The sequence below is a fragment of the Amblyomma americanum genome, chromosome 1 (genome assembly GCF_052857255.1).
Source record: "Amblyomma americanum isolate KBUSLIRL-KWMA chromosome 1, ASM5285725v1, whole genome shotgun sequence".
Classification (NCBI taxonomy): domain Eukaryota; kingdom Metazoa; phylum Arthropoda; class Arachnida; order Ixodida; family Ixodidae; genus Amblyomma; species Amblyomma americanum.
The window spans coordinates 195,665,460-195,689,532 of NC_135497.1; the positions used below are offsets into that span (position 1 = coordinate 195,665,460).

At 46.3% G+C, this 24,073-nt stretch overlaps 1 protein-coding gene across 2 annotated transcripts in view; it reads left to right on the plus strand.

Moving 5' to 3' along the window:
- LOC144114456 (stomatin-like protein 1) overlaps positions 1 to 24,073 on the plus strand; it is a 55,264-nt gene that overhangs the window by 13,943 nt on the left and 17,248 nt on the right. For both annotated transcript variants that reach the window (XR_013311042.1, XM_077648199.1), the window contains exon 7: positions 19,151 to 19,281. Coding sequence is in view for 1 of the 2 variants with exons in the window: in XM_077648199.1 (XP_077504325.1) it covers positions 19,151 to 19,281 (131 nt within the window). In the remaining variant the exon portion in view is untranslated. The remainder of the gene's footprint in view (positions 1 to 19,150; positions 19,282 to 24,073) is intronic.

The window sequence follows — 24,073 nt, forward strand, 5'->3', positions numbered from 1 at the left end:
CGTAGTACAGTCGTTGACTTATGCAGTGATAACATCGCACGCTCCACCCAACACATCATGGCGTGCTGATGGATGAGTGTTGTGCCACCACCTGCACGCAGTGGAAGTGACTGGAATTTTTTGTTGGCATAATGGGCTGGGTAGTCATGGGTCATAATGGGTAGTTCCATTGCTCCAGGCAGGCGAGGTGGGCTGTCACGTGCCTTGATGGATTGTTTTATTTCTCTACGCTCTGCAGCGACAGACACGAAACTGTGGACAGGATAGATGAACATGAATGCCCACGGATGTAGCAGTATAAAGTCCATTTGTGCACTAAAAAACCAATGGAAGCTGCAGCAATGCCATGAGTTCTTTGTTTGAGACTACTATACACAACTCTAACGATGGTCATCTTTGCCATAAAGCAGTGGCACGACTTTGAACTTTGGAAGGCTCTGATAATCTTGGAGACCCTCTGCTTAGTTGCCAAAGGAGAACGCCTGCATGACAGGTAAACATGAGATCTTCAAGTGCACACCAAGGCCTTTATAATTTTATGCTTTTTCATTACATTGTTAAAGGAACAGGCAAATGGCCAAAATGTATTGTGGAATTATGGTTGAAGTGAAGAGGTCATGACTTATATATTTCACTCCCGTTAAGACGAATTCTGAGACAAGATGGACAAATGAGACCATTTGGTTGGTTTCCCATAGGGCTCAACGAAATAAAATGAATTTATTTGTTCAATACTGCCAGCCTTGGTAGGCCCGGACAGGAGGGGCAATACAATGAGATACAAGGCATGGTAACATTTAGCACACAAATTAAAAGATTAACAAACCAAAGACAACACATGCATGATTCGAACAAAAAATAGGTAAATTCAACACAATTTTTTTTTCTTCGCCGAACTGTACAAGCAACATTTAAAAGTCTTTATAAAAAATTGGCAATGCCCTCAGTGCTTATTAACCCACTCAATGGAAGCTGGTTCCACTCAGTTATTGTTCGGGGAAAATAAGAATATTTGTACAAGTTTGTTCTGGCACGATAAGGTGTTAAGGACTGGGCGTGACGATGTCTCGTTAATCACATCACTAGTGGTTTTAAGTAAGGATCCGGGTTCATTGATAACTTGTTGTTTTTCAACAAAAGGAGAAATTTTAGTCACAAAAGCTTTCTTCGAGTTTCCAGTGTCTGTATGCGATTAACATTCATTAAAGTTGTAGGGGAATCTGTAGTGCAAAATTTAGAAAAAATGAACTGCTTTCCGCTGAATCATTTCTAATGCATGGATATTAGTTTTAGTGAAAAGATCCCACACTGTACAGGCATATTCTAATTTTGGTCTAATGATTGATGTAAGGGGCTCATTTTAATTTATATCTAAGAAAACAGAATTTACGGAAGGATGATGCACAACAAATGTTAAAAGTATGAACATTCCAATTTAAGGTATTAGTGATTGTTACATCAAGGTACTTGTACTGCGTTACTTCTGATAGGCACCGCGATGATAGGTGGTGCTGGTAAGATAGACTGTTTTTTGTTAGTTATTCTCATGAATGTTTTTTTCTGCATTTTTTCTGTTTCTGCATTTTCTGTTTTTTCGGCATTTAGTTTCATCTCGTGTCTAACACCAATTGTTAATGCTGTTGAGGTTAGAGTTAAGCACTACTTGGTTTTCCAGAGTTCTAATTTCTGTGAATAAAACGCAGTCGTCTGCGAACAGCCTAATTTGAACTGGTTCTGTGATAACGTAGTAATATCACTTATGTAGATCAGAAATAATAACGGGCCAAGGACGCTTCCCTGAGGGACTCCAGATGTTACCGGGAGGGAGCGCGAAGAGTGACCTCCAACACAAACAAATTGGGTTCTGTCAATGAGGTATGCAGTAATCCATTTGATTAAGAAAGAAGGTAGACCAGCGAATTTGAGTTTGCAAATTAGTTTGTTATGTGAAACAAGATCAAACGCTTTCGTAAAATCTGAAAAAATTACATCTACTTGGCCTGATCTATCGAGGATTTCTGCGAAGCTGTGCACAACTGAAGTTAATTGAGTTACAGTTGAGTAACCTTTCCTAAAACCATGCTGAAGTGGAGTTAGAAAGCCTTTGTTATTTAGAAATTCAGTTACGTAATTGGCAATGATGTGTTCTAACATTTTACAACATGATGATAGCAATGAAACGGGGCGATAATTCTGGAGGAGGGTGGAGTTGCCTTTTTTGAGCACAGGGACTATACGAGCCGCTCACCAGTCAGAAGGAAGGTTTGCCGATGAAATGGACGCTCGGAAAATAACGACTAAGAACTTTGATAACATTTCAGCGTAACGGTGCAGGAATACATTGGGGATGTTATCTGGTCTTGGAGACGAACGTAGTTTTAAGTTCAGAAGCATTGCACAGACACCAGGCAAAGACACCAAGTCGCACTCATCGTCGATTTGTTGTTGGAAGACATCGCTTTGAGCATATCTGATTGGAATGGAAAAAACACTCTGGAAATATTCATTAAAATGATTCGCGATTACTTGCTTGTCATGAATAATAGCACTGCCATGCAGTATTTAATCTACGGGCTTTCTCTTTTTGGATAAATGGATCCAAAATATATCGGGCTTATTCTTTATAAAGTTAGGCAAAGTAACCTGAAAATAGTGCCGCTTGGCTCTGCTCACAGCTTGAGCAAGTGTGGCTCTTGCACGATCAATGATGCGCTGGCAGGCGCCGCTCCGTTTCAAACGTTTGTTTCCTTTTGGTTTGTAAGGTACATCGTGTAATCTAAGGTGTTGGTTTTGTACGCTTCCTGATTTTGTTTGGGATAAAATTGTCGAGACAATGACTGCATATCTCCTTAAATTGCTGCCATAGTATAGTGACGTCAGACCAATTAAAATCACTTAGTCGCAGATAAAGATAGTCCAGCACACTTTCGTCGCTTGCGCGTGAAAAATCTTTCACAGTTTCAGGTTGTACGGACAGGAAGTCATGTGAAGCATTGAAAACGCATGAAAAGCACACCATTTTGTGATCAGATATGCCAGGCTCAACAGTCACTTCAAAATTTTCAGTTGGACGGCTAACAAAGACTAGATCAGGTACAGAACTAGAGGAGTCAGTAGTACGAGTAGGCTCGTTGACTACTTGTATTGTGTTTTTAGCAAGCATCATGTCAAATATATACTTAGAATGACTGTTGTGCATACTGTCAAGGAGTGGTTTGTTCCAAATAGTGCCAGGCAAATTGAAATCCCCTGTCAATATTATTTTGTCGTGAGTAAATGTAGCCATATGTTCACACAACTCATTCATAAATTGGTGTGAATCGGGTGCTCTGTATACAGCACATAACAAAATACTCTGCCCAAAAAAATTGACTTTTAAGGTGACACTCTCATGATTGTCAGTCTGTTGTAAAAGAAATGCAGACAATGGTTTTTTTACTAGAACGCCAACTCCGCCCCCTCTTGACTCGTGATCATGGTGAAATAAGCAAAAAGTGCTAGGACAAATGTCACCATCAATATTCTCATGCAACCAAGTTTCCGTTATTACCATTATATGTGGGTTATATTCTAAGCAAATAGCTTCCAGTTTTTCGCTTTTGTTCACGATGCTTCGCGCATTTAAATTCAGCAGGCGTAGGTCTTTGACTTGCGGGGTGACACATCATTGGTTAGGTGAGTTGTTTTCAGTTCTGGCCAGCTTAACTCTTCCTTTTTTATTGTCATCCCATATAAAGATACTTTTTCCGATATTCAGTTTATCATTGACTAAAGACACGTTTTGTTTCAGCAGTCTTTCTTCTTCCTTAGCACTTTCCCAGAGAAGTTTTCACTTCCTGAGTGTATCTCTAGAATAGTTGTTCTGCACCGATATTTTTCCACCTTTTAGCTTGTGACAGTTATTCAGCACTTCTTGCTTTTCTTTGTAATTCTGGAAAAATACGATTACTGGTCGGTTACCACTGCCTCTCCCTAGCCTGTGAATCCTGCCAACCGAAGTGCAATTTACATTAAGTGTCGGTAGAAAAAAGGTCCGTGAGAGCTTTTGTTTTTAATGCAGTGGCGTCCTCATCTTCAGCTCCCTTAATGCCGAAAATAACTAAGTTTGAGCGCCTACTGTGATCCTCCATTTCTGTAACCTTCACCTGAAGAAAGTTGACTGCCTTTTCCAGGGTGTCTACAACGGCTGCTCGCTTTTCCAGCTCTGTATACCTGAGATTCATATCAGAAATAAGTTTTCTCATCTCCGTTTGTTCCGTCCTGAGTGCAGCTATCTCATTTGTCAGTTTTTTTTGTCCTAGCAGCAGTTTTTGTGGGAGTTCAGTAGTACTGGAATCTTCTAGATCAGGACCGGGGTTTGTTTCGACGTCTCCGCACAAAAGCAAGGTGCATACGCACTAAACATCGTGCACAGAACAAAGAAGCTGTTTGGGGTTCGGCACCACCAGAAGACAGCGAGAGTCGCTTTGCATGGCAGAATAATAACTACCGACCTGCACAAGGCAGCAGAAAGGATTCTGTAGCCACATGCTGACGTTGGGTCCGCTGAGCCCACTGAAGCAGGAACTTGCTGGCCGGTCTTTTAAAGGCAGCTCCGAAGTCTCATGTCCGAAAGGTGGCGCTGCAGATGTGCGTCACAGGGTATGTAGGAGGGATGTCCATGTGCCGATGACGTGGTTGAAGCAATGCTGCATGCGTGCCCTGATGATGGATGAGGTTGCGCATATGCTCCTGTCAGACCAAGGAAGATAACCTGCACAAGGCGGCAGAAAGGATTCTGTAGCCGCATGCTGATGCTGGGTCCGCCGAGCCCACTTAAGATTAACTGTCTCGAATGTCCTTCGGTTAAGATGACCTTTTGCAGCGACCGTGACCTGCGGTGACCCACGTTGTGGTACTCTCAGGACATACGCATGACACTAAGCAAAGAAAAAATATGACAGTAGTTGAACTCCGTTCCGCCGATGCTCAAGCGATAGCTTTTTTTTTTCTTGCTTTACTGTGATTTGTTTCTTATCTCTTGGCTTGACTTGTTTGCGGCTGCTATATGTACTCGGACTAGGTACTCAGTTGCAAGTTTCCATTTAGCCCTGGTCAAATTTGGAGGTCACCATTGTGTTGGCCTTAGTCAAATTAGCCTGTATATGAATTTGTTCCAAATCCGAGATGGTCAAATTTCAGGGGTGGGCGAAATTTGGAGGTCACCATTGTATTGCCCATAGTCAGATGAACCGGATATCGATTTTGGTCCAAATCTGAGGTCAATTTCGGGGTGGGGATGGGCCAAATCTAGAAATGGCCAAGGCCAAATTTGGAGGTCACCATCGTATTGGCCGTAGTGAAATTAGCATGGATATTGGTTTTGGTGCAAATGGATAAAGGCCAAATTTCAGGGGTTGGGGTGGGCCAAATTTTGGGACTGGTCATGGGCCAATGTTGGTAATGACCAGGGCTAAATTTGGGGACATCATGACATTTGCCATAGTTAAAAGTATGCTTTGGCATCTGACTTAAAGGAGTATAGATGCTTAATTTTTGTGGCATGTTTTCTTCTCTGCAATGATGCGGAAGACACTACTGTGCATGAATCACCATGTGATTCACATTCGTAGTCACATTTTTCTGTCATGCTGGTTTTAGTTTCAAGAGCAGAACGATGGCTATGATGTCAAAGAGTGATTTTATGTCGTGTGAGACATCTAAACACGTTGATATAATTGCTGTTTCATCATTTTAATTCACTACAGTGCTGAAGCCAACCTTCATCAAGAGCCGGATTGACAAAGAATATAGAAACAGCAATTATATTGCAGTTTTTTTCACGCCTCACATGACCTATAACCTCACTTTGACATCACATTCATCGTTCACCTGTTGAAATCGAAACAGCATGAGAAAGAAATTCGATTATAAATTATTTAGCAGTCGTAGGAAAATACCATGTAGTAATCCATGTATGAAAATGCCATACGCATCATTACAAACAAGAAAATACGCACCCAAAAGTTAGGTGTTTATGCTCCTTTAAGACTGCTGCTATGAAATCACCAAGTCTGAAGATCATTTCAATGTCAGATGAACTACCAATCCGAAACTCAAGATTCGCAGTTAGTAGAGCTATCGCTCTAAAATTATATAATATGCTTCTACACAAGAGCACCCCCACATGACGGCTTCCCTGTATCACCACAAGATGCCTTCACACAAAGTTATGGGGAAGACCTCTTGTGAGAGCACGCCTTCTTGAGGGAAAGCTCTCGTGCCAGTGTGGAAAAGGCAGGGCATCATCGCGCCTATGCTGGCGCAGAGATCTGACATGGTCGGATCTCGGCATCACGCATGCATTGCGTGCTGCTCATTGCCTCTCACAGACTGAAAGGCATGTATGCTCAAAGTACACCCATTTGTTGACTTGGGGCTTAAAAACTAGAGGACAGTATTTACAGCAGACCTTGTGTTGCAACAGTCATTATTACAGCGCATAGATGGCCAGATATCGGTGCCACTCGCATTGCCTGCAGCGCACGAAAAGGCCCATGGTGTGCCTGCTTGTGGAGTTTGTAAACCTATGCTACAAAAAGAGCTAGATAAGAGAGAGGTACACACTTGGATGGAAAGCGAAGATCAGAAGAAAAAACGCACATAGCAGCCACTGTGGGATGCAGTGTGAAAAAGAAACTATCAAAAAGAAAAGAAGACTAGACTAATGGCATTTTCAAGTAGGATAACATAAGCTTGTTTCATGCTCTTGTCTTCACCTCATTTCATGCATAGTGAAATAATGCTGTATTTGCAATTATCTTTTCTCTGAAAGGCAATTTTATACATTGTTTTAGTGTAACATATACCGCATTTACTCGTGTAATTTGTGGACCTCCTAATTTATCACTCAGGTTTTCTTTAAAAACGTTTACTCGAAACGTTTACTCGCACATTTTACTCTCCCTGCTACGCCAGACCACCAACGTACATGCGGGTGCACACAAGGTGAGCCAGGGAAGATTGGCGAGCCGTGTCACCGTCTGTGGCTTCAAAAGGTGTGAGTGGCGGGGGGAAGAACTGCGCGCTGTTTACCCGGCTCGCTTCCACTGGAGGTCGCTTTCCCAGACAGACAGTTAGCTGCAAGAGCAAACTTCCGGAACCCGAAACTTCTGAACCGTCATGCTATCCCACGAGGTACTATATATTGTTATGGGAATAAACGCCCAGGGCACAGCGTACGCCGACCAAGTGCCCTGCACGGAAGAAGATGAGACGCGCACAGAGAAGGATAAAGATTGGCGGCCACCGGTGGTGTTCCTTCGGCTGTCCGACTTGGTGCGCTTTTCTTTGGGCGGGACAGTTGTCCCGTTGCATATTTTGGTGGCAGCGGTGAGATGGCGCCCACCCGTGCTCGGAAAAAGGCTGCGGAAAGGGCCGAGAACTGCGAGCAATCTCCGGCTGACGCGGCACACGGTGCGGCAGACGGCACCGCTGATCTCGGTCGTTCCAACGGCCTGCCCCTTTCCCTGGCGCTGGAGGCCGCCTTTGAGCGCCTCAGTCAGCGACTGGACCAACTAGAGGCGAGGTTGGAGGCGGTCGAGCGTGGGCCCCAGCATGCTGTACCGATCTACCCAAACCATGGCGGGCCGGAGCCTTCCGTCACCACCATGGAATCATCCGCAACGGCGCCCGTCGGGCTGTCCTCGCAGTACGATTGTGTGATGCACAGCGCGGGTGCATCCCTTCCGGTCCGCCAGCTGGGGATGGCGGTGGAGTTGCCGAGTTTCGACGGTACTGCTCCGTGGGAGGCTTACCAGGTACAGCTGGACACCGTCGGGGTGGCAGTGGATGGGATGCCAGCACAAGGGCTGTGATGCTCGTCTCCAAGCTGCGCGGCCGAGCGGCGGAGCTGCTCCCGAAGCTGCCTTGCGTGGAGCTGGGCCGGTACGATGCCATCGTGGGCCTCCTCGCCGACCATTACGGATCGGGCCAGCCCCGGCTCCAATACCAGTACCTGCGTGCTCGCTGGCAGGAGCCTGGTGAAAGCTACCAGGACCTTTCCGCGGCTGTTCAGCGGTTGGTGTCACAGTCGCTGCCAGGTGTGCCACCGACCACCGTGGGCTTGGTCAGCACGGAAGCTTTTGTCGACGCCATTCGGGACCCGGAAGTCCAGTGCCAGGTCCGCCTCGGGCATCCCGAGTTCGTCCGCGCAGCTGTGAACCTCGCTGTCGAGGCTGATATGATCCTGAAGACCACGCGCGCGAAGCAAGCGGCTGTTTGTACCCCCACCACAGAGTGGACTTCACGGTCCGTGGCCACCGCTGCGGCTCGTGCTTGCAGAGGGCGCACCAGCTTGACCCAGATCTGCTTTCGTTGCGGCCAGCGGGGCCACTATTTGAGGGACTGCGTTGACCCTTCGTCATTGAGAAATGCTCCGGCGGAACTCTGGGGACACATTTCCGCCTCAGTTCCCACGCTTCTATGTCTCGATTCCTCCCGCTCGTCGCTGCTACACTCTCGTGCAGTGCCCTACGTATTTGCGGACGTGGCTATACTCGGCCAGCACGTCAATGCCCTAGTCGACATGGGAGCTGCTTTGAACGTCCTGGACAAGTAACTTGTGACCGGCATGCCCCACATGCTTCTGCCGGCCCCTGAGACCCAGCTTTTGACATTCAACGGCACCCTGGTGCAACAACTCGGACGTGTCGTCGTGGACGTGCGTGCTTTCGGCATGACCTTCGCGACAGAGTTTGTGGTCGCCGGCAGCCCGATTTGGCCGGAGTTTCTCGGGTGCGGCTGGTGCCAGCAAGTTGCGGTCGTTGTTGACTTCGCAGCCCCGTAACAGCAGGCGTACCAGCCTCCCTATCAACAAGGCTGGGCTCGTCGGCTTTTTCACTGCGGCGCGGAGCTATGCGTCTTCCTGGTGTCAGCGGCCATGCGTGCCTCCGCCTCTCTGCGTGGCATCGTATCGAAACTTCGATGTCACGTTCCGCCATCCGTTGTGTGCGCAATGTTGGTGGCTTCTGACGTGACGACCCTACCACCGGGAGCGGCAATCTGGGTACTGGGTCAGCTTAGCGACCAGATAATTGCCGATGTGCTCTTCGAGCCCGTTCTCTGTGCCGCCCCAGCCTGCGAGACGACCTCACCTCCGGTGCCTTCTGTCAGTGGTGAAAAGAAAGGCTCACGGGCTGGTCCTTAACATCGGTGGCACCTACTCGGACTGCGTCACGGGTCGTCCCTGGGCACGGCGCACGTTTTAGGCCCAGGCTCGCTGGTTGCCTCTCTGTAGCCTGCGGCCCTGGCATCGACGCCACCAACACCTGAGGCCCTATCATGGGAGTCTTTCAATTTTGGCCCCAACCTGACCTCCGCGGAGCTCGCTGCACTCAAGGTCCTACTGCAGCAACACCACAGTTGTCTCACTCTGCGTGCCGAAGAACTCGGATGTACTACCTGGACACACCACCGCATCGACACTGCCGGTCACGGGCCCATCCACCATCAATCCCGTCGTGTCGCACCAGCCAAACGGCGGGTTATTCAGCAGCACGTGGCCGACATGCTAGACCAGGGCATCATTCCCCTTTCGTGCAGCCCCTGGTCCTCTCTCGTCGTCCTTGTGCGGAAGAAGGATGTGGCGATCCGCTTCTGCATGAACTACCGCAAGCTCTATGCCGTCACCCATCTAGATGTCTATCCGCTGCCTCGCCTTGACGACAGCCTCGACCGCCTGAAGGGGTCCCAATACTTCACCACCTTGCACCTTCTTTCGGGCTACTGGCAGGTGCCTCTTCACCCCGACGACGCTGAAAAGACGGCGTTTGTGACGCCTGATAGTCTTTATCAGTTCAACCGCATGCCCTTTGGTCTCTCGAATGCGCCGGCCACCTTCCAACACGTCATGGACCGCGTCTTGGCCCATATGAAGTGGAATATGGCGGTGGTTTACCTGGACGACGTCATTGTCTACGCGGCTACGTTCGACAAACACCAGTGATGCTTCAAACTTGTCCTCGAAGCCCTTACCTCTGCTGGGCTTCGCTTGAAATAAAAAAAATGCTTCTTCGGTTTCGCGGAAGTGACGTACTTGGGTCACGTCGTGAACCGGCATGGTATTCGTCCTGACCTTGAAAAACTACAAGCGCTCACGGCTTATGCAGCTCCCACCACTCCCAAGGAGCTGAAAAGGTTTCTTGGATTTGCTTCCTATTTCCACTGCTTCATTGCGAACCTTGCCAAGCAAAGTGCTCCCTTGACCGCCCTGTTGAAGAAGGATGCCGTGTGGAGTTGGACACCGACCCAACAGCTCGCGTTCCTCGATGTCAAAAACGCCCTCCTCGAGCCTCCTACGTTGGCTCATTATGACGAATCGGCCCCCATCATCCTCCACACAGATGCTAGCCAGGATGGGCTCGGCGCAGTCCTCCTGCAGGAAGACGAATCTGGCGACCACAGGGTCCTAGCCTATGCCAGCCGCAAGCTCTCTTGACGTGGATCGCCGCTGGCACTCTTCGGAACTTGAATGCCTCGCCGTTGTCTGGGCCGTCGAGAAGTTCCGTCCCTACCTGTACGGTTGTCATTTTACCATCGTGACGGACAATAATGCCCTCACTTGGCTGCAGTCCGCCAAACATTTCAATGCAAAATTTGCGCGCTGGTCCCTCCAACTTCAGGAGTACGATTTTACTATAGTGGATCGGCGCGGCTCTGCCCATCAAGATGCCGACTTCCTTTCGCATCACCCCTGTTCTGTGATGGCTTTGACGGACCTGAAAACCACGCGAACACAAGATCCCAACATTGCTGCCATCATCTGCTCTCTCAACACCGGTGCCGACACACGCCATTGCAGACTGCGCCGGGTCTATCGGGTGGAGAATACCCTCTTGTGCCATGTGAAGCAGCTCCGTGGTCAACCTCCCGTGTGGTTGCCAGTGGTGCCGACAATGCTGCACTCGGAGGTCTTGTGCGGCTTGCACGACGCCCCCACGGCTGGTCACCTGGGCCGCGGCAAGACCTATGCACGAGTGTCGGAGTGCTTTTGGTGGCCCAATATGTTCAGGGACGTCAAGGAACATGTGGCATCTTGCCAGACGTGTCAGTACCGGAAACCGTCTACTCGAGCACCCAAGCCACCCCTTCAAGCTTTCTTGCCACCGAGTGCGCCTTTCGAGCTGGTTGGCCTGAACTGTTTGGGCCCGTTTCCGAAGACGCGCGCCGGCAATCAGTATGTTCTGGTTGCAATCGATCACTGGGTCGAAGCACTGCCCGTTCCTGACACGTTGTCCGCCCATGCTGTCTCGTTTGTGGAACAGCATCTCGTCCTTCGGCACGGTGTGCCCCGACGCCTCATTACGGACCGTGGGAGCTGCTTTACGTCGCCTGAATTTGAGCGAGCCCTCCGCTCTTTTGGGATTGCGCACTCAACGACGTCCGTCAACCATTCCCAGTGCAGTGGTCTCATGGAGCGTGTTAACCGGACACTGACCGATATACTTGCGTCCTACGTTGCTCCATCCCACACAAACTGGGGTCATTTTGTTCCTGCCGCAGTTTTTGCCATCAACACTGCGACGCAGGAAACAACGCATGCGATGCGTTCTTGGTCGTGTATGGCAGAACGCCTTCCATTCCCCTCGATACGCAGTTGGGCCTGCCCCATCCTATGGGGCCTGCCCCATCCAACGACTTCGGCGCGCTCGCCTCGATGTCCAGCGCAACCTTCTCCGGGCCCATGAACGTGTACAAGCGGCCAATGAGGCAGCTACGCCACCTCCCTTCTTCCGACCCGACGATTTGGTCCTCGTTCGCCGCACCATCCGAGCTGCTGGCCGTGCCGCAAAGTTCTTGCCCCGGTACCGCGGGCCTTACCGTGTTGTTGCTCGGCTTGGCCCCATGACTTACCGACTCGAAGATCTGCCTGAGCATCGCCAACGCGGTGTGCACCACATTTTTCCAGAACATGTTTCGAACATGGAGATATGTCTCCGGCACCCGCGCTGATCCCGACTTGGCTCCCACGTCCTCACCAGTGCCGCTGCTGCCTGCTGGCTCCAGGCCTCCCTCGCAGAATGCCGCCCCAGAAGTGGAGCGTTGTGCCATGGGCGCAATCACAAGTTCCGAGGTGTGTCCGTCCAGACTGCGTCCATCGAAGTGACCCCGTCACCCACAGGCAAACTAGACAAGGGCAAGCGTGGCGATGCACTTCCAAAAGCTTACACGAAGCCGCAAAAGCAAATACAAGCGCCGTCGCCCGACTATGCCACTGGAACCGAAAGTCTGGCTGAGCTTGACATGAACGGCTTGCTGGAACCACTTTCCGAGGGCGAGCAAGAGCCCTCGCTGTTGTCATATGGTGAGGAACCGCCTACCAGCAGCCCCGAGATCTCCCGAGACAGTTTGGTGTCAGACGACACTTAAATGTCATCACAGCGTGATGATGCCTACTGCAAATCAAGAAGAACCTTAACCCGGGCGCTCATCGGAACGAGTTCGATGCCTTTCTCAAGGAGTGCGACCCCATCAAGGAAGCGCTGCAAAATGTGCAGGAAATGTGACCCCCATCAATTTCGCAGAGGACACGACCACACTCAAGGAGCACCTAGCCGGCTGACGGCAGCCTGCAAAGCGAAGCACGAGCTAGACGACACCAGCGGTGTTGAAACTGCGTTCTATCCAGATGGCGCCAACATGGCCGGTGCCAACAATGTCTTCGAAAAGCACGCCGGGTCCTCTCCGACTAGGTCGACTGCTTCAGTGCTTCAGCCTTGCGACATTTTTACCCCGTCCCGCTGCACTGGAGCTTGTGGCCACTGCTATGGAACGGCACATGAGGCTACCGTACTCCCCGGCTGGCCTCCTAGGACTGGAACGCCTGGACCTTTGCACCGCATCGCACTAGACTTTCTTTCCTCCTCCCCCCTTCCCTCCCCGGGGGGGAAAATTGTTACGGGAATAAACGCCCAGGGCGTATGCTGACCAAGTGCCCTGCGCGGATGAAGATGAGGCGTGAGAAGCACGTGGAGGAGCGGGCGAGCGCAGACGAGGATAAAGATTGGGGGCCGCCGGTGGTGTTCCTTCGGCTGTCCAACTTGGTGTGCTTTCCTTAGGGCGGGTCCGTCGTCCCGTTGCAATATAGAGCGTGGCGGGGTGGGAGGGGATATGCGCCTTATATTTTGAGTCAACTTTTTTCTGGCCGGTGAGGGGTGAGAGTTGGGGGGTTGATGTACAGGCATCAACACATTACATGTATTTCGCGTTACAACCCTGTAGAGCTTTTTGAGGTGTGTTCGCAAAATCTCTGCGTAATTTGCGCACTCCCTCTTTGACGCTCTAACTTAAGGAAAAAGGTGCACAAATTACGCAAGTAAACACTGTATTTGGACACACCTTTTTTAGGGGCACTTCTGTTAGCATGAACTTATGATAAGACAAGCAAGTTTTCTTGTTGGATTTAATTTTAATTCAGCACAGCTTATTGCTTTAAATGAGATGAAAAATAACATAGGTGTGGAACTTTGGTACTTTTGGTGATCCCACTGTGTGACCTGACGTTGGCACTCATTAACGTAGCTATTGTTAATGTGTCTTGTTTTTTAATTGCAGAGCATACAATAAAACCTCGATGATAGCGGGGAATAAAAATGTCTCTTAGATTTACATTATTTTTCTTCCAATTAATACGTTCTTGGATAACATGATTTTCTGGCTACTGCAGTCAAACTTTTGACAAATCCTGGTCATATAATACATTTAGTGACCAGGCGCACGTGTGCAAATATATAAATTGGGCTGAATCTAGGTGCACGCGACATGAGCTGGAATGCAGCTGTAATCTCCTGCCTTGATGGCTTTTCTGCAGTAGAGAGGTACAGAGTGGCAGAGCATCCTAAAACTAACTGCACCATCGTGCAAGCAGGCTGTTCCAGCAGGGATGCGACATGAAGAGAAAAGTAACTGCTGCTTCACGCTGCTTAATGGCAAGGGGGTGAAGCATTTGAGAACTGCAATGGTGCGCTTACATGCAAGCAGGCTGGGTCTGGGGAAAGCAGCACGGTTAGCCAACGTTGTGGTTTCTCCGCTGTGTATTAGTGCGAGGAGGCAAAGCATCCAAACACAACATGGTAGAGATCCTGGTCGACCTCCGTAGCCAGGATTGAACCCGTGTCTTTCGGGTCAGCAGCCGAGCGCCATAACCACTGATCCACCATGGTGGCTACACCAAAAAATGCCGATCGACGTTTTATAAAGTGAAAGTATCGGTTCAAATGTCTATCTCAGTCAAAAGTTCTATTTTTCAGAATTAGGCCTTTTGGATCGTACATTTTCTCAAATAATACATTCTTCCCCGGCATTGTTTAACAGATAGATCAATGAGGTTTTACTGTATTTGTTATAGTCATTAATGTTTGCAAACTCTTCAGTGTGTTTTGTGATCCTAGAAATTTATATCAAAGAGCAGTGCTCTTCTCACATCACGAAGTAGACCAATGGAACAGTGACAGTCCACATAGCATGGTGACATGCATCAGTGGTTTTGTACTTATAGATATGAAAAAAATCATACAGGTATGAAGAGTCACAGACAGAATAATACTGACCATGCTTCGGCGGTCAGAGTCTTGAGACTCGTTACCTAGCAAAAGGTAATGGACGTCATATTCATATGCAAGTAAGGTTTACTTTTTCCCTTGCTTATAGGGGCACTAAACACTTCTGTTTTCATTACGCAATGCAACAGAAGAGTCTGAATGTGGAAGTGTGGTCTATATTAGCACAAAAGCAATGGAAAAGGCCTGAAATAATGTGCCAAAGCTACTGACATATTGTTAATTGCAAGATAGCTTGTGGCTGGTGGGACATAAGTTTATGGTGCCTTTTTTTTCCAGCATCAGAATATATACGAAGGAGTGTGGCCACTGATAAAAAAAAAATTCTCCTAAAAAATGCTTTGCGATGTTTCTAATGCAGACATTGCACACTACATCATTCTCGACGCCAGGTTTTCGTTATCCCTTTAAAAGAGTAGTGACACCAAATTTTAGTTGTTTTCTTTGGTGATCATAAATAATTAATTTATAATTGTTTTTTTATCTTGTGCTCTTTTGGCTTCAGTATCGACATTAAGCAATGGCAGGGACTTAAAAGACGAGTTGAAGCCAAGGGAGGCATACAAATACTACAATATGGTCTTCGTTTTCTTTGTTTTAATTCACACCAACATGCGAGCCTGCTGGACGGTTGGAATGACAAAAATGAACAAGCAGTGATTATTTTGCAGTTTTAGCATGCCTCATATGACCTCAAATTGTCTGTTACATTGCAGCCATTGTTCGGCTGTTGGGACTGAAACTAAAACAACACGAGAGAATAAAATTCAATTATAAATTATTCTGCTGGCTTAGGTGAATTCCAGGTCATGACTCATGTAGACTATTGTCTTGTGTAAAACGCACCCAAAAACTTGGTGTTTCTACTCCTTTACGGCACTTTGTACACAATTGTGTATATTGCGAGTTCAGTGCTTTTTCTGTGATTTTGGAACAACTAGCAGTGATTTCTTTGTTCCAGGTGAATTTGGCAACCTTTAAATCCTAAATAGGCTACTTTTTCTTGTCAACTAGCAAGCACAGTTAATATTGCTCAGAACAATGAGCCAGGTAGCATGTCCTCCGCCATTTTTATGCAGACAGGTTTTGTTACCTGCAGTGATATAATTTTTTTCTGCTTTCCTATTGTCTTGTGCATCTTTGAAATTGCACTATGGAGCCCCCTCCCCCGCGATCCCTCAAATACTCATTAGACATATCCTTGTTTCCCTGTTTTACAATTTCCAACCACTATGACTTTGTATGAAATTTTGTACATGTTCGTAATACAATTTCTGTTGGTGGTTTCTATTGCAACCCAGACTGATTGTCTTTCTTGAGGCCTGCATAAATCATTTAATGAAAAAATTTAATTTCTGAAGACAAATGGTGAGCGGTGCTGAAAGTTTAAGAGGACCATTTAAGTGCAAGAAGCAATTAAAAGCTTCTTTCCCAAAGAAATATATGCCTGGCAGTAATGCTCAGAAGCATTGCTGGACAGTTTAAAACATAATCTTTCAATAAAGAAATGTCACTGTCCATTTGGTAGACATTGTCGGCAAACCCCGACATTAGAAACACAATGACTGCCCACCGCCCGGGCTGTAATGTGCAAGACATTGTCATGTGCGATGTTAGCCCACCTTAAAAAACTCCAGATGGTCTAAATTAATTCGGAGCCCTCCACTACGACATCCCTTGTACCCCCAATAGGAAAGGGAATAAAGTCTCAGCATTCAATTATTGATTAATCCACAACTGTGTGTGACAAGCACACTTTACCTGGTTTCTGACTAGTTTTTCTCTGCCTAGAATACCAAGATGTGATTTTCAACTTTAGTAGAGGAATAACCAAGAAATTTGTCTTTTTGTGCAAACCGGTTGTTCCCTTTCATATTGGAGGGACTTGTATATTACCATACAGATCTTCTGCAGTGTCATTAACATAAATAAAAAAACTGCACCAGTCCCAGTATAGTCCTCTAAAGAAGATGGGAGTCACATTTGTGCTATTTGAGTGACATGGTGATGGCAGGCATACATAGACTGGATAATTTATATTTAGGAGCAGCAGGTGAGATAGAGTAATGAATGTTGTATTAAATTTGAAAAGAACGGTGATGTTATATAAATTTAAAATTTTTAGATGTCTTGCTTTCCTGTATCTAGAACAGCTAATGATTATTTATCAGAGTCATGAAGACATTCACACTAGGCTTTGTTCTTGTAAACAAATATTCTGCAATGTGATGCACTGTGATGTGACTAGCCACTTTGTGGGCTGTATGTTCACATTGACTGCAAAATGAAACTGCAATGAAGCTCCTAGTTCAGGAAGTCCAAGTTTTGAGAGAGAATCCAAAAACGCCAAGAATTAGATGCCAGGACAAGTGCAAAGTGCCATGGTGATGGTGTATACAGCTGCGTAATAAACAAACACCATGTAAAGCACATGTGAATTCTGCTGATACAACTAAATGACAACAACTTGTGTTTGTTCTTTACTAAGGACTAGAGAGAAAAATTGTGATACTCCGACCAGCATCTGGCGGAAGAACCAACGTTCCATTGCCAACTTGGCGCCTTCTTCAGGGTTGACTGGGTGGAAGCAAAAAGTGTGCTTTTCTAACAACAGCCACTGTGAGTAGCCACCTTATGGGGCTTCCACCGTGTGAGTCACTTGAATGAGGGGTTGGCGGGGGGTGGCCTTTGCGACATCATGAAGGCCGTGTACATACGCTTTTCAAAGGAAGGGAACCTTAAGAGCGGTTAACATGCTAGGGTTGTTAACATTGAGCTTAATCCATTCAAGCGACAGTGCATAGAATCCTGGCACATACAAAACACACCTGGAAGTGTAAAGTGCTCTCAAGGCTCCCTTCCGTTAGTCTACATACACAGCCTTTGTAGCGTTGCAAAGCTCACCCCCCCACCCCACCGCCAACCCCCAACTGATGTTACTCATATGGTGGAACCCCTGCACTCCCATTATGACACAAAGCGGCGACCGCCAGTGGCAGCAGTTAAAAAAGCTCATCTCTTGCTTCCTCCCAGTCAGCCCTGGAAAGGGTGCCGAGTTGTTACCGAAACATCGGTTCTCATATGAGACTTTGGTCGAAGTGTCACAGTTTTTTCTATCTAATTCACTTCCCGACCAAGCAGGTTTCTGCTGAGATGTTCCATGTTCCAATTTCCTAAGGACATTCCTTGGTTCTTCTTGCATGTGTAATTCTTAGAAGTGTTCAGTTGCTGGGGATTTATGCATTCTTACATTCTTGCCACAAGTTTTTTAATGCGAAAACACTAATCTGGAGGTTCAGAGCTTGGCAAAATCTTCTCTTGCCGGTTGTATGTCTTAGAAGCGCGAGCACTCCGTCCCGTGGCACTGCCGACTCATCATCGTCTTATACCTGGCACTAATCCGTTGGTTCTGACAGGAGCAAAATCGTCTCTTGCTGATTGTATGTACGAGAAGTGCGAGCGCTCCGCCCCGCGGCACTGCCGGCTCATCATTGTCTTCTATGTGGTTCTAATCCAGAGGTTCAGAGCCTAGAAAAATAGTCTTGCCACTTGTATGTCCAAGAAGCGCGAGCACTCCATTCCGTGGCACTGCCTGCCCATCGTCATCTTCTACGTGGCACTAATCTGGTGGTTTTGACCCGAGCAAAATCGTCTCTTGCCAGTTGTATGTCCGAGAAGTGTGAGTGCTCCGTTCCATGGCAAAACTCACTCATTGTCGTCTTCGGTCTTTTACGTAGCACAAATCCATGTTTTCGCACTGATTCGAATGCAGTAAAAATTTTCTGTCGTTTTTTGTCATGTGGGTGGCGTCACCTTCACTTGGCAAAAACCTCTTAGTGCAATTCCACATTACTATTTCAATTAAAATGTAGCTTGTTAGGCCAGTGCACAGTGTCTCAACTTAAAAAATAGACAATATGCAATTAGAGTCATTTCTGTAATGTGAAAGGGTCATATTTAATTATCTCTTAATTATTATTTATTCTAATTATTAATTATAGTTATAATTTATTATATTATAATTATACAATTATCTTTTATCATTTTCATTAGTTTTCTATGGGTTGTATTTGTGCTTTTTTATGTGTTAAGAAAGAAGTTTTAAATTTTATCTAGCTGTCTACTTGTGCATTTAATTGAAACATCGTAGACTCACTGCACAAGTATAAACCCTTATTTCTTGCTTGGCTTGGCTTCCCCATGAAGTTGAGATTGAAATTAATCTTTGTGATCATGACCATTGTTCTTCCTAACAGGTGTTTTCATGCGGCACTAGAAGTGAAAAGCACATGTGATGGTTTGCAATAAGTTGGATCCCATAGGCTGGCTAGCTCTGTCACCGAGCATGAAACCTAATGTTCTAAAGTGTCATTTTCACTCTGGGGGTCATCCACGAAGCTAACAGATGCATAAAATGTCCTTATCACCTGCCTGTACATGCCAGGAAGCTCAGCAGCCAGCGTTTGTTAGCACTTGAACTTGTGTTTGAATATTTGATGTAAATTTAGTATGATGGACATCTGCTATAAACTTTTACTGGTTATTCGGCCTAGGAAAGTGGCCCGTGTGGTGAAGACTGCTGAACCAAGCAACCCGTTGACTCCTGTTATGTCAGCCCTGAAGAGTGCCCTTGGGTTTCCTTCAGAGCACACCAAAATCCAGACATCAGTGCCTAGTGGTCCAGGTGAGTCCTTGAGACATAAAGTACCGAAAAACGTAGCAGTACTGAATTATGTAGAAATGATTGCCAAGGGTTGTGCCACTGATCCAGGTGAAATGAAAATGCATTGCAGACACATGACAAGGCTTGAGTAAAAGCCATGGAAAGTTGCAGTGCTAAAGAACTGGGACGAAGATGAAGAAACATGGATGACAGAACAAGTGCTGAACTGCCAACTGAATGTTTCTTCATATTTCTTCATCTTTGTCTGTTTATTTTGCACTGCCACTTTCCATTCTGAGCTCCTAAGGTCATAGAGTCTCTTACTATTAACTAGAGGGAATGCTGACGGCGCTGCACCTAAGCCACCATGGGCGCTCAAAGCATCATGGGGCGATGAGCTACTTGGTGCGGGGGACAGTCAGTTTTTTTCAGAAACACAGAGTGGCGTTACTGAGGTGTTCAATTCCGTCCACGGCGCACCCCGCGCTTAGAGAACTTTGATGCAAACGTAGTACGCAAAAGCCATAGTAGCGAGAACATAACAGCATACGGCAACAATAAAAGGTTCTTGTTTTCCGAAATGCCATGAAAAAAACCTCTTACAGTGTTGAAGCGACATTTTTTTTAAAAACTTATTTCTTTTTAAAATTGCGTGTGTTAAGCACGAAATATTGTCTTTTGTGGTCTGCAATTCTTGGCCAATAGGAGAGCAAGCCATCGCTTATTTTGGGCAAACTTTACATTTTCATGCTTTTCTGCTCGTTTGTTCCTATTTACAGACAGGATATTGAATGTTAGGGCTTTCTTGATTATCTAACATTGTTTGTTTTTTCATTATTTTTTGGTCAAAAGTTATGGTTTTGCAGTCGGTAGCTCTCCGCCCCATGATGCTTAGGCCCCCATGGTGGCTGAAGTGGTCTCAAGAAAGCTCCATGCAAACTCCCAAAACTCCCATAGGCGAGGCACCAGCTTTCCCTCTAGTCAATAGTAAGAAACTCTATGGTTACAGTGGCTCAGTGGTTATGGTGCTTGGCTGCTGGCCGAAAAGATGCAGGTTCAATCCCGGCCGTGGCAGTCGAATTTCGATGGAGGTGAAATTCTAGAGGCCCATGCACTGTGCGATGTCAGTGCGCATTAAAGAACTCCAGGTGGTTGAAATTTCTGGAGCCCTTCACTATGGTGTCCCTCATAGCCTGAGACACTTTGGGATGTTAAACCCCCATAAACCATAAACTTCCCATGATGAATGACCAAATTTTTTGTTGCAAAGTGAATTTGGATATTAAAAATTTACACTGAACCAAATGTTTCTGAAAATATTTGAATATACAGGGTCCATTATGAAAGTAATGCGCATTTTCTGGAAAAAATAATTTTTGATCGGCCTGTACAAATGGATAAAATTCTTCAAAATACTTTCCCCTGCATCAATACACTTGCGGAGACATGTCTGCCACGCCTGGAGTGCACCCTGAAAGTCCTCAACGGCTCTCAGGAACACTGTAACATGCTTTTGGATGTTTTCCACGGTCTCCCAATACTTTCCTTTCAGCGCTCTCCTCAATTCGGGAAACAAAAAAAAAAAGTTGCACGGAGCCAAGTCAAGACTGTAAGGGGGATGGGGGACCACTGGGGTGTTGCTCCAGGCAGGAAGTTGGTAACGATGAAGGACATGTGGCAGGGGGCATTGTTATGCTGGAGCCTGACCGTGTCTTTGATGTCAGCCCTCACGCACACGACCTAGCATTTTAATTTCTTGAGCACCTCCAGGTAAAAGGCTGTGTTGACAGTTTCTCCCTGCGGTACAAACTCAGAATGGACAATTCCTCGGGCGTCAATAAAGACAATGAACATCGTTTTGATGCGAGACTTGCTCATTCGCACTTTCTTGGGGTGGGGGGATGATTTTGTGTGCCACTCGCTGCTCTGCCCTTTCGATTTTGGGTTATACTCGAACATCCAGGATTCGTCTCGGGTTACAGCAGAGTTAAGAAAGTTCGGCTCATTTTGAATCAAATCCAACAATTCTTGACATCACAAAACATGAAGTTCTTTCTGATCTTCCGTCAACACTTTCGGCGCAAGCTTCATGCAGACCTTGCGCATTTGCGTATCGTCGGTCACTATCCCATGTACCCCAAGTGGACATGTGTAGGGTGTCAGCAATTAGCTGGATGCTCAATCGACATTCAGAACGCAAAACTTTGCTCATACGATCCACGTTTTCGTTGGTTCTGGTCGTTGTTTGGCGTCCAGAACGGGGTTCGTCGGTGACCTCCTCCTGGGTCTCGTTGCACACCTTGTGCCACCTCCCGGACTGTGACCTTAAAATGTAGTCATCCTTGAAGGCTTCTTGAAGCATCTGGAATGTTTTGGTTGCATTCTTTCAAAGCTTCACACAAAACTTGATAGCATATCTCTGTTCAAGGGAATGCTGCATCGCGCCGTGTTATCCACTCGCACTGCTCGGAGTAAACTGGTGACCGGCTGTGTTGGCAGGGCAGAACCCTCGCCAGATTTCCTGACCAGTTTTACCGTGCTGCCATGGTAGTCACATCATAATAAAATCACATGCATTACTTCCATTATGGACCCTGTATATGTACACTGTTAGCTTAAACTGTAATAGAAGCGCTTTTCTACAAAATGTGGCAATGAAAAAAAAAGAAATCTAGTGTACTTTGACATAGTTGTTCTCGGTGAACCGCATTTACTTGCGTAATGAACCCACTTTTCTTAAAGAAAAGTTGACATCAATTTGGGGGGGAGGGTTCATTGTCATACGTCCATCCAGTCACCAGCCCACTCACCTGTCCTACCGCCCGCCCTACCACCCGCCTTTCTGCCTGTCTGCTCACCGGCTCGTCTATCCGTGATCAACAAAAGTGCGCAGTCCACAAGTTGTGCCCCCGTGTGACTCGTGTTCATGCAGGGCTTGTGTTCTGCATCATATGCTTCAAAAGTGTTTGCTGTATTATGGCATGATGTGACAATTTGTGATAGTCAGCGACGACGGCCGATCGTGGTGAGATAAGGTGAACATGCTTAGCATCGGCCCCAATGATCAGGTGCGTGTTTTTTATGCGAGGTTAAAAAAAAGTAAACTCTCATTGACAAAAGTTGAGGGTGGGTTCATTATGCGAGTAACTACGGTAATACAGTATGGTAGAAACGGCAGAAGACAAACTTGAAAGGACCATGAAAACTTGTTTTTCATATCAGAAGTTTTCCAAGATGGGCAAGCATGCCGGGTATTTTGAAATGTTTGTTATGCGAAAACAATGAATGAAGTGCCTTTGCAGAAAAAATATAATTGCAAGAAAATAAAAGTGTTCATTGCACTACGCACGACCAAAAACAGTGTAGTAACGACATGATCGGCGTAGTTGTAGGCTGGTGTGGTTGGTAGGAGCTACATGATAACATATGCTCAGGCAAGTTTGCTAAAAGCAATACTAGTAAAGTTGTGTTTTCTTGCTGTCTCATTTTCTTTTCCTCTCTGTTTCACTCCAACTGGTGCATTAAGGTCTTTTTCCAATTTTTGCTCTTTCACTGTCTCCAGGCGCATGCTAGGGTACCCAGAAAGCTTTTTTATTGAAATGTAAAAGGTTTTAAAAATTTATTTAAATTAAGAGGTAGCGTCTAAATCAAAAATATTTGTTAGTTGGGGTTTGCAAATGCTTGAGCTTTTGAATAGATTGCGAATGTGACTTGGTTCTTTCGGAATTTTTACTATTTGAAGTATTTGAACTTTCTGAACATCCATAATAAGAGCAGTGCTCACCAGACGCATTGTTTAGTACTGTTGCACCTATTGACTTGCTCTTGCCTGTCAGGGTCAAGTGCCAGCTCAAAGCAAAAGTGCATGCACTGTAATGCTGGGTCTTGCATAAAACCACTGTGTTGACAGTAGAGGTGTGTGAATATTAAAAATTTTGAATACGAATATGAAGAAGACATGCCTTAAAATATCAAATATCTGTTCAGTATGAGAAAAAATTTCAGATAAAGATAATGGCAAATGCTGTTTCCCTTATTTTATCAAAATACTAAATGGGGTTTGCATCTGAACTGAACAGACTTAGACTGACACAGCATCATAGAAAAAAAGCATCATGTGCACAGAAATGTATAGTGTTTGATTAGACAGTATAACATCATGCAACCTGTATTGTGGTCATGCAGAATGAGTAACAAAATGAAATCCATGAATGGCATATGACTGGCAACTAAATATAACATGATGGATAGTAGTAAAGCCTTATTAATTCAGACTTAAAGGGGTCTGTAGAGGCACCCCAGTTATCCAAGGGTGCAGATTATTATTAAATGCCTGCCCCTTTTAAAAACAACTGCCGAAAATTCAAAAATGTAGTGAAGCCTTGTGAAGAGACTCCTTTGCACGAACAGTGAAAAGCCAATGACGAGGGAATAATTTAGGCCTGCTAGAAGAACAATGCGGTTGTAAGCGAGGGGAGTGTGCAGTGAAGTTGGAATGATGGTACTGCTTCTAAAAAAAAATTACCAGCGGCGCACCTTTTATTGTCTGAAAGCGGCGTGCAGGCGGGTTCGGACAGCTAGCGGATACACGGCCGACAACTGCCATTGCCGCAGGCTGGCATCAAAGCTCAGAAACCGAAATTACACAGTCAGGCTATTTTTTGCTTATCGACAAGGCCCCTCCTATTGCCGTCACACCTGCCGACATGTCCTAGATGAGTGGGTTGCAATGCACCTTGCAATAGGCGGGATTTTTACTCGATCGCTTGCCCTGCCCCAGCTCCAGTTTCGGGATTTAATTCCATTCAGAAAT